Source organism: Calonectris borealis, chromosome 28, assembly GCF_964195595.1.
Source record: "Calonectris borealis chromosome 28, bCalBor7.hap1.2, whole genome shotgun sequence".
Lineage (NCBI taxonomy): Eukaryota > Metazoa > Chordata > Aves > Procellariiformes > Procellariidae > Calonectris > Calonectris borealis.
Genome location: NC_134339.1, coordinates 2,893,755 through 2,904,372, shown reverse-complemented (window position 1 = coordinate 2,904,372; position 10,618 = coordinate 2,893,755). Strand labels below are relative to the sequence as shown.

Here is a 10,618-nt window from a genome sequence, read left to right as displayed (position 1 = left end):
GAAGGGAGAAGACAGGGTGACAAGGACAGGGCTGAAATGGGGAAGCATCGTGTGGCAACGACGACCCCCTGATGAGAGATGTTAATGCCGTAGATGGGACTGTGGCGACCATTCCCCAGGCTCAGAGTTCAAGAACATTTCCTAGGGTGATTTGTCACTCTTGCATCATGGGGAGAGAGGAGGAAATATTCTGCAGTATGATGCGTGCTGGGAAGAGGATGAGTCTTCCATAGGAGGGTAAGGATGCTGTGCTTGAGCAGGCTGGTGCAACGCAAGCACGCGTGTGTGCAAGGGGCAGGCAGGCAGAGCGTGCTTCTCCCCTTTCCCTTTGGGTGTGCAGCATACTCCTTCCCCGGGTGCAAAACTAACCTGTTCCTCTCCCTTTTGCAAAGGTGGCCCAACAATGCCGAGCATATTTTCCTACCAGAGCGCCGAAGTCGACTGGTGCGAAGGCAACTTTGAGCGCTCGACGGTCATTGCGGAGTACTACAACACCGTGAGTGCGGGCGCATCCGAAGGGCAGGCTGGGGCGTGAAGGCAGCCGGCTCCGGGCACCCAGGAGCTGCTTTTAGGAGACAAGATGGGACAACCTTGTTTTCTCTCCTCCTGCTCACTCCTTTGAACTTCCTGGTGTTGGAGGGTGCTGGTATGGGGAACATTTTCTGAGCTTCAGGTAAATCATGGGACTTTTATTGCTTACAACAGCCGGTTGCTCACAAAACGAGCGGGGGTCAGGGGTACTTCTGGCACGTGTGGGGCTGAGTTCCCAGGGAGAAAATTCTGGCGGTGCTCCTTAGCCCAGACTTGTGAGATCCTGTTATACCAGTCCTGCAGCTCTCCTGCCAACTGGGCTAAGTCCCACACAGGGCTCATATATTCCAACTAAATGTACAGGAGTGGCAAAATGAGAGACAGCACTTGCATGAACCGTGTCAGGCGGGTTGGGAATCCGGAACTCAAGACAGAGAAAAGCTGATGCATAAGCCAGTTTCACCTCCTATGATCCTTTATAATTCAGACTCCATCCAGCGCCATTCCCTTGAATACAGCTGGCTTAAGCATGGCTAGAAGCACCCATATCTGTCTGCAGAGGGCTCGGTAGATAACCTGTCTCTGCAAGTGTGTCCTTCTACCTCAGTGCAATTATAGGCTAGCAGGGGTGTGAGGCATGTGGATTTACAACCTTCCAAAGGCCTTGTTTACAACTTTTAGCAATTACTGTCTAACACTAGAAGTTCTTGTTCTCATGGAAATGTCTCTTCCTCTTTTTTTAAAGCATTTCCTGCTTTTAATAAATTGCCTATAATAACGATAATTCCCTCACCCAAGTCCCGCAGCTCCCAAGCTCTAATTGCCCAGCCAGGGTCTCAGAGGAGAGATTCTCGGGCTGTAAATAGTCACTTCTCTTTGAGACAATTAACAAATAAAGATCTGCCGGTCCAGACCAAATCCTGCTTCCCTCTGGCATCCAACTGAATGTGTTGTGCTGTTGCCTGTTTACTGGCACTGCATCCCTGTCAGATGGGCTCAGAGCTGCAGAGCAAGGCATAACTAGCAAGGAGGTACAGAAATCACTTATACTCACATCAGCATTTCAAATGTAGCTGGAGATGCCAAATGCCTCTGTGTTTTGGAGTGTCACTGGCAACACTGGAGAGGGGCTGATTTCCACAAAGAGCAGGAAGTCTGAAAGTTATGTTTTTAATCAAAATTCATTCTGGGAGATAGATTTGCCTAACCTCATAGTTTAGTACATAGGCAGCATTTTTCAAATGTGTCTTTGGAGCTGAGACCCCATTTTCTCAACGATCCTTATTTACATCCAGACTGTCAAAGTGGCTCAGGATCCTTAACACACCAAGAAGTATCTCAGGAGCTCTCCAAAAGCACTTACGTCTCTAACTTCTCTGTGGCATACTGCAGTTGGTGTGGCCAGATGCATAACTGTCTGTCTTAGGACCCAAAGCCCTCTAATTCCCATAAAACATTAACTCTTAGCTGCCTAGGTCGCTTTGTGGCACAGGTTTCTAAATTATGTAGCTATTCCTGAAAATCTTACCTAGGTGCCTAGTTCTGGACTGAGGTCCCTACTAGCCACAGCCATGTCCCATGTTTCCATACTATACCACCTTCCAGGCACCGGGCTTGTCTGGATGAATTTGCACTAGGTAGGACTGAGACACAGCTTTCCTTCAGGGGAGCAAAACTTCTCCAACGCATGTTTCTGCACAGATGCAAACTAGTGCGATACCGAGGAACAGAGATGTGGGCAGAGCAACCCCTGCAGGATTTTTTCCAGTGATTAAACTAGTCCTTGTTCCTCTCCATATGTGAACACAGGGCATCTCTTTCCCAGCAGAGAAAGAGCTTTTTTTGGTCCCTGCACTGATCTCCTTCTTGCCAGGCTTCGCTTTTACTAGTCCGCGGAGCTCAGCAGAGTGCCTGTGCAGGCGGAGGGTACCACTTCTGCAGTTTCTGTCTTAAGAGATGATTCCCGTTTAGAGAAAGCAGCAGAGATCTAAACCTGCCTTGACAGCTGCCTGCATCAGGGCTGGCAGGTGATCTCCTGTCCAAACAAGGGGAGACAAAAGAGCAAACCCTCCTAAAAACTGCTGCTGTCTGAGCATCTGACAACAGCCCCAAAGACTGCGCCGTGCTCAGGGCCAGACCTTGTAACCAAAAGCAGGCAGGAGCATCACTTGCATGGGCATCACCCCTTCATCAGTCTGCACACACTGGCTGGCATTGCCTGGCTCTCACCCCTTTTGCAGCAGCACCAGGGGAGCCCTCTTCATGCTCTGGGCTCTCTCGCAGGATCAGGCTCCTTGTGATGTGCCCTAAAGGGGGAACGAGAGAAATCGGACCAGACTGAGATCCCTAGCTATCCCTGCTGGCTAGCAGCATGTTGCGCATCCAGCTGGGGCTCGGGGCACTATCTCAGATGTGATCCTAACAGCCTGGATCTTCTTCTCTTCTCTCCTCCATTCATTTGTTCCCCATATTCAGATTGCTTCCTCCCTGTGGCAAGCTTTATGGGACTTATCTCACTGGCCTGCCCTGAGATAATTATATCAATATTGACTTCAGCGTCAGTTTGCCAGAGTTTTAGACTAGCTGGGAATCCAGCCAGCTCCTACCCAAGGCCCCTGCACCACTAAATCAGCAGGGCTTCCTAATGGAGCATCCTTTTCAATGTCTTCTTCCCAACACTGCCCGGGGCTCCAGCAGGGTAGTTTTGTGCCAGCAGCAGAAATGCGCTGCTGAGAATTGCTCTGTGCCAGCCGCACTCTCTCTCAGGTCTGCTTGGGTTGGATGCTTTTTATTAGAAATAAGCACCAAGGGTATGAGCAAAGAATGTAAACAGTATCCTTAAGTACCTAATAATACATGGTGGCTCGTGATTGGATGCAGTTCAGCAACAAAGCGCTAACTATTTATAGTGACTCAGTGACCCAGAAATTTATTGTCTTCTGGCTGTTCGTAGGAGAACAGTGTTGTGCTACATGAGGGTCATCAGTCAGGGAATTGTCTTTTTACCCGTTTCTTTCCTGAAATGACTGATCCAAGATGCTGGTAATGACACCCAAATCCTCAGCAGTCTCCCTGGCAAAGCAGCAGGACCTCTGACGCTGCCGTATACCCAGAGCTCCCGGACACTTCATTGATCGGTGGAGATAAGCTCAACCGCTGGTGCAAATTACCTAGATATGCCCAGAGAAGCATCTGACACACTCACTTTCAGAGCTGTGTCAGAGCTGTGGCATGTGCCCCGGCCCTCCACACGGGCTCAGTAACCCCACGGCATCGCAGACACATCGCTTTCTCACTTGCCCAGGAAGTCCTGTGCAGGAGTACAGCAGCTCCTTGCCCGGTGCTCTGCAAACACTAGACAAACAGCTGTTTCCTGCCCCAAAGCACTGGCGTGACATTGCGATGTCAGGACATGCAGCCTCATCTTCTGCTACACAGGTCTGGCTATTAGGAACTTGCTATACAGGTCTGGAGAGCCTCTGAGGTATTCTCTTCTGTCTTTGGCCCTGTGGGCTCTTCTGTCAGCTAAAGCTGGTTCGCTGGCCTTTAAGTGAATGAATGCACTCCAATGAGTCTTGCAGAAATCTCCTTTCACTGCGGAAAATGCCTGTCTTGAGTAAGGACTGGCACATGCCTAGGCTGCTATTGCACTGTTGCCGTGCTCACAGAGCCAGGCAGAGCTCTGCAAACCAGCATCTCCTGTCCCAATCCGTATCGGAGGCTTGTTCTCACCCTGTCATGGATGGAGGCTCTCTACAGGTCTCTCTCTCCATCTTAGGCTGCAAAGTGCCGAGTTGCACAAGCCCTGGGGCCTTTCCCATGATCCTGCTAATGCACCAGGATTAGAGCCATGTTGCTGATCCAAGTCTTGCTTTTCTCCTAGTGAAAGAAGCAAATGCCAGTATAGGCAGGCTTGGCTTAGGCATCTGGAGCAATAACTCACACTTGTTAGGAAGTGGGACATCGCCGTGAGCTCACACAGTGAGCTCAGGGCTGAGTGACTCTCACAGGTCAAATCACACCTCGGCTCCATCACCGCTCTTTTATTTCCCTAGTACCCTGGGCAGAGGGAGCTGGTGCCTCCTGGCCAGTACAACCCAGCTAGGTATAAGGAGAAGCCGTGCTGGTGGGACCCAGCGTGAGCAGAGACTCTGGAAAAACTTTCTAATGAGAGTACTTGGGAGCAAAACCCTCATAACCACATATGAGACAGAGCTTGCCACATCCTAAAGGGAAGATATAAGACAGCACTTACAATCAGGGCTTGGATCTGACGAGTGTGTCCCCCACAGATGAGGTTTTGTAACGGCTCTCCCCTAAGCTCTGAGTTTGGCTGCTCTGCAAGGAATCACTCTATCTTTTCGACCCTATTGGCACAGTTCCCCTGATTATCCCTCCTCTCTGATATCTGATCTTGCACATCTCATACTGAATTAATGAAGTGATAACAATGCTATCACATAATTAATGGCACTGTTGCAATGCCCACTGCAGCAGGGATTCAGACCTCTCTCTACGCAATCTCAAAGTCCCGCATTTCTTCACTTTGATGTGCATGCTGGCACTTGCATACTGTTGCCTTTTCTGCAAGCATTTTCTCTCTTCTTGCTATCCCTGCTTGCCTTCCAACCAATTTAACCATTTCAGAGGAAAAGAAATGTTTGCAACACAGTTGTTACTTTCACACACGGTTTAGTTTCTTGATCACTTCTGAACAGTTTGACCTCAAGTGTGCAAGTGGGACCAGCACTTCTCTTTTCATAGCTGGAATGGGAACAGGCCTGGATATGGCTCTAAGCACCTACAGAAAACCAATACATGTGGCCTGAGAATTGCTGTTAATGGGAGCATCAACTTGTTTCATGAAAGCCTTAGTGAAATTCAAGATTAATCTCCAGGTGTTAAAGGGAATAGAGACCTTACATTAAGCGTGAATTGTGTTTCCCTCTGGAATATGAGAGGGTGTGTTTCATATATATGACAAAATTCCTGTGATTTGCAGCCCTGTTACCATAATCTTAGATCCCACTGGACATCACAAGCCAAGTGCCGATTTTGCAGTTTACCTGGTGCATGTAAGGGCTGCTGAGGGGTGAGACTCCAGCTGTGGAGGTCAGATTCCAGGCTTGGGGTCTGGGTCAGCATCTAGCTGGAAGATGAAAGGAAAAGGATTGTCAGGGTGAGATAAAAGTCACCCTGGTGCCTTGCCAAATGGCATTTTAGCAGATGGCTCTGCCCTGCTCTTCCAAAGCCCCAAAGAGCTGTCTGGCAGGTAAAATGTGGCACCGCGGTCCCAACCTTTCATGAGCAAGAAAGATTTTCCCTGGGGAGGCTGTGTGCTTCCCCCTGATATCCCTTTGCTGAGTTTGAAAAATCAGGTGAAAAAGCCAGGGTAAGAACCCATAGAGGGTAAGGATTATTTCAAATTTCATTCCCCCGAAGCTGCAGGGTGAAGCAGGCCCAGCAGACAGGTCCAGGCTTTGGGCACTCGCTGCTCCTCCCCAGCTCCCACATTTTGCCCATCAGCATCTGCTGTTCCCTGAAGCACTGGCACCAGGCAGCAGCAACAGGCTGAGCCCCAGTACCATCCCCTCCTCCCCAGACAAATCAAAGTCTGTCGATGAAGCAATTTTGCAGAGTTGGAAATCAGGGCAGAATAATTTCACTGCATTCATTTCCTAGGTATGTTTAAAGGAGGTTTATGACTTCGTGTAATTACTAGTGTCCAGAATACCTCCCCCCCCGAGGCCAGGTGGCTTTGCACATGACAGTACAGGATGTCATCTCAGTTCTGTTCCCACCTACCAACATCCTGCTTGTCCTGCTGCTCTCCACCGCACCCACTCCCGGTCGACGATGGTTTTCCTGACTGTGGCTTGCTGTGGTGGCCTAGCTCCTCACACCCACCCAGCCCCTCGCAGGGGGCTGCCTGCTGGCCGAAAGGGGCAGAAGCCATCCAGGGAGTTTTTGGCAGGCCTGGGCTGACAAAGAAAAGAGCTTCGGCAGCTTGCTTGAAGACCCTGGGTAGCTGAAGCTAAACCATCACCCAGAAGGGGCACACCAGCTTATCCTGGGCTTGCTGGCCCCAGAGGTGCCTGCAGGGAGAGCACAGATGTCTGCAGCCATTGCTGTCACAGCAATAGCTGTCCTTCCAGTTCCAGCCCTGCTTCTCAAGAAACGCCTCTGCCCTCTCCCTGTGCCAAGAGTAATACCTGCCTCCACTCAGTGCTTTCCACTAGAGATCAGTATCCTCTTTGCACATGGAGATACTAAGGCACAAGGTGGGATGAGACTCGCCCAAGATCATGCAATAAGCTGAATGTGCCTCTTGTTTTTCAGATCAGCAATATAAGCTTCTTTGTCCTTTCTCCTGCCCTGCTCTACCTGAACCGGCAGTACCGTCAGCAGCGTGCCTTGCCCTTGTATTTCTTCTCTGGCCTGCTCTTCTGCGTAGGTGGGTGCCAAGGTTGTGAGAAGACCAGACAGGTCGCCAGAGTACTCGACTGTTCATTCATGATACCTTTGGCTTTGGAGGCTGGTTCTTAGTGGCCAAAGCACAGGGGCAAGCTGGGGTGGAAAACCGAACAGCCATGTCTGTTTGAAGCCCTGCAGCTCATCGTTCCTGCTGGCTGTGGGTGCACAGCTTCGAGCCCAGTAAACCCCCAGGGTGCTGTCTGGACAGCAAAGCCAAAGTCCATGCCCTCCCCTTCAGGAACGGTGTGTCTTTAGGAATGGCCCCCAAGAACTTCCAGGCCAGACGGGCTTGTGCGAGGATGGAGCTTTGCTGATGCAAGCTGTCCTTGCTCCTTGCAGGTATCTTCTCCATGTACTTTCACATGACCCTGAGCTACGTGGGACAACTCTTAGATGAGCTCTCCATCCTCTGGACGCTGGCCGTGGCATATTCCTTTTGGTACCCAAGGGTTTACTTCCCCAGGTGCATCAAGAGCAGGTATGACTCACAGGGACATAGGGTTGCAGGCTCTGAGAGGAGGGCTGGGACGTTGACATTGATGCGTGTGACCCACAGATCCACCCCCCAGCCCACAGCCAGCTCCCCTGCAAGGGGTCAGCACTGAGGTTACCGCAGTTTGCTTTGGGACCAGACCCTCCATCACTTAATGGTGGATGTGCTGACAGAGGAAGAGTAAGAAACCCTCCCACGGGGAAGCGCTGTGCTGGGCTCCTGTCGACTGGAGCTGCTTGTCTTTGCGAAGCTGCAGAGGAAACTTTGCATGGAGAATTTCAAAATTCACTAGGAAATTAAATGTTCCTGAGCGCTGACATTCAATTACCCATGCTATCAAACTCATAACATCCCCAGCCGTCCACAGAGAGCTTTCCCTGAAGGCTGATGGGGTTTCCCATAGGACAAGCTGGTCCAGGTTAACACCCCACATTTCAAAGGTTGTTTGCAGGAGGGCTGGCTGGGCTAGAGGAGCTCAGCAGAAAGGATGGGGATACTGGGTGAGCATGGATCAGCAGAAAGAGGAACCCAGCAGGGCTTTGCTCAAAGGATGGTCCCATCCTGGCAGGCTTGCTGGAGCCCTCTGAGCCAGCCCAGTTAGAAGCTTTGCAAAGGCCTGCTCCAAGTCTGCTCTTCCCATGCCAAAGAGGAGGTCACCAGGAGTTCACTGTGGAGACATGGTTGGGGGAGAGGGGAAGGGACTTGGGAAGGGATTTGCATGTGAAAGGCCCCTCTGAGCCCTATTGTTGTTCAGTCAGCCCAAATCTGCATGTTTGCACGGCTCAAGCCCCTGCCCGCCACTGCTGGGACTCCTGCTTTGCAGCCCTTCCCTGTGCAAAGCTCTCAATGCCTTTGCCTCTCAATGCTTGTCTCTGGCATCACCATGAAAGTGCACGAGCTACCTTCTGGACTGTGTTCCCTGCTCTGTCGTGGACTAACTGGGGGACAGAGGCTGAGGTCAGCCATGTGCAAACAGATTGGAGGTGCTGGAGAAGGCAATGAGCAGGACCTCTCCCATCCTTATCCTTCCATACCGCGAACCTTGGGGGCACTGACACTCCCGACTCTCTTTAGGAAGCATTTCGTCTGGTTGAGTGGTGTCACCACCGTGATCAGTACCTTGATGTCCTTCATCAAACCAGCATTCAATGCCTACGCGCTCAACTGCATCGCCTTCCACCTGCTGTACCTGACATGGTGTGAGCTGAAAAAGTAAGGAGGGGGCTGAGAGGGGTTATCTGCAGGTCCATTGCATGCTCCTGGCAGGCTCACACGTGGCAGTGACTCTGTGCACAACAGTGAATGGAGCCTAAGACTTCATCAGCCACAGCTCTGCAAAGAATTGGGGCAGTCTGGGAGGGACCCAGGAAGAGGCACAGGCAGGACTGTGGGCAGTGGGCCAACTGGCCCAGGTGCCACACAGAATGGGGACAATCCATGGGACAAGTGCATCTTCTCCTCCCCAGCTGCCATCTCTGCGGCTCTTTCCCCTTTGTGGGGCATTTGGGAACCAGTGTGGGGTTGGGAGAACCCCTCAGGATCTGGGGAGAAAGACAGGAGTGCCCTGGCATCTCCTAGCATCATCAGATGCAGTCAGAAACCCCCTCTCCAGTTCTTGTGGTCTGATGAATACTCTCCAGAAGAAACTTGCTGGGTTTTGCTCTGTTGCATTAGCACTTGCAGACAGGAACCAGACCTCTTTAAAACTCTCTTTCCTTCCAACACGATACTCCACTCCCTCTCCCTCGCCGTGTCTTCCAGGTGCAATGACAAAAGGGTTCACCGGATGGCCGCAGCCATGGTCGTGTGGTGGGCACTGGCCATCAGCAGCTGGATAAGCGACAGGTGGCTCTGTGGGCTCTGGCAGGCGATCAACTTCCCCTACTTCCACAGCTTCTGGTAAGGGCTCCAGCGTGGAGGCAGGAACCCCAGCCCAAACATTTCAGGGGCTGAAGAGCCACAGCTAAGGACAGATGGCAGCAGGGATGTGATACTTGACCAGGGAGCGGCCAGATCTCTGCCCAACCCTCTTCCCCTTTCCTCTGTCGCTATTGATCCTGCTTCTCAACCGGGCCCCAGCCCAAGGATTTGGTCCTAATCACTGCTTAATATCCCTTACCTCCTCCGCACCAGCCAAATGGTGTTTTGCAAGTGAAATTGTTCTAAAAGTCCCTCCAGGTAAGCAGCTTGCTTTCAAAGGGCTGCATCTGCTCCCAGGAAGCTGCATGAAGTGCAATTTCTTTGAGTTATTTTAATAGCCAAACCGAAAGACAGTGATTTGCTTGGGCAAGACATTTCAGTGCCTGGCCAAGTGTGGGTGTAAGCGCTGCACACAGTGCACATTCTCAGATTCATCCTCACAAACCACTGGGATGACTGGGACAGATACCCAGCACTGCTAGGCTAGGCCAGGCAAGTGGAATGGGTGGTTTCGTTTGGGGCTTAAGTCCCCTATATCACCCCATCCCCTCTGCGCAAAGAATTGTCCCAGCCCCAGCTCACAGAGCTCTTCTAGGATTTCCCCATAGACACAAACCCTGCAGGACCCGCACTCCCCGCAGCCCTTGTGCATCACGGGATTGGGACCTTTGCCTGCCGTTGCTGTACCCCTTGGTGGCAATGCCAGCCACATGCTGCTACAAGGTGCAGGAAGAACAGATGGAGTTACCCCTGTCCAACACATGTGTTTTTGGTTTCCTTGCCAGGCATGTGCTGATAGCCATGTCCCTCCTATACTGCTGCCCACTGGTCATCTACTTTGACGTCAGCTACGAGATGCCATCGTTCAAGCCAAAGCTCGGATATTGGCCCAGCGACTCTTGGCCTGTCGTGGTGCCTTACGTTGCCTTGGAGGAACCCCACAAGCAGTGCTAGAGCCGGTGGCCCTCAGGCATCCCTCGGGCAAGGGGTGCGTGATGCACGCGTGTGCATCTGCATGGGGAACACCTCGGCTGTGCGCCTGTTCCTCGGACAAGGGCAATGTGGCTAGCGGATGGGGCAGGGGGCAGCTGAGGCCTCGTGATGCCAGGCATGAAGCAGGGTGGGAGCCCACAGGTGCCTTGGATGACTCTGCCCAGACTGGCGTCCGGGGAACCGAAGATCTCCTCCTCCAGCAGATCC

The 10,618-nt window shown here is 51.8% G+C and overlaps 1 protein-coding gene across 1 annotated transcript; it reads left to right on the top strand.

The window, feature by feature from the left end:
- The first annotated feature begins 403 nt into the window (after positions 1-403).
- Positions 404-10,372, top strand: ACER1 (alkaline ceramidase 1). The gene is made up of 6 exons (XM_075175526.1): positions 404-496; positions 6,871-6,985; positions 7,345-7,483; positions 8,573-8,710; positions 9,260-9,397; positions 10,204-10,372. Exons 1-6 carry the CDS (start codon positions 404-406, stop codon positions 10,370-10,372), a joined length of 792 nt encoding a protein of 263 aa, XP_075031627.1.
- The last annotated feature ends 246 nt before the right edge of the window (positions 10,373-10,618 follow it).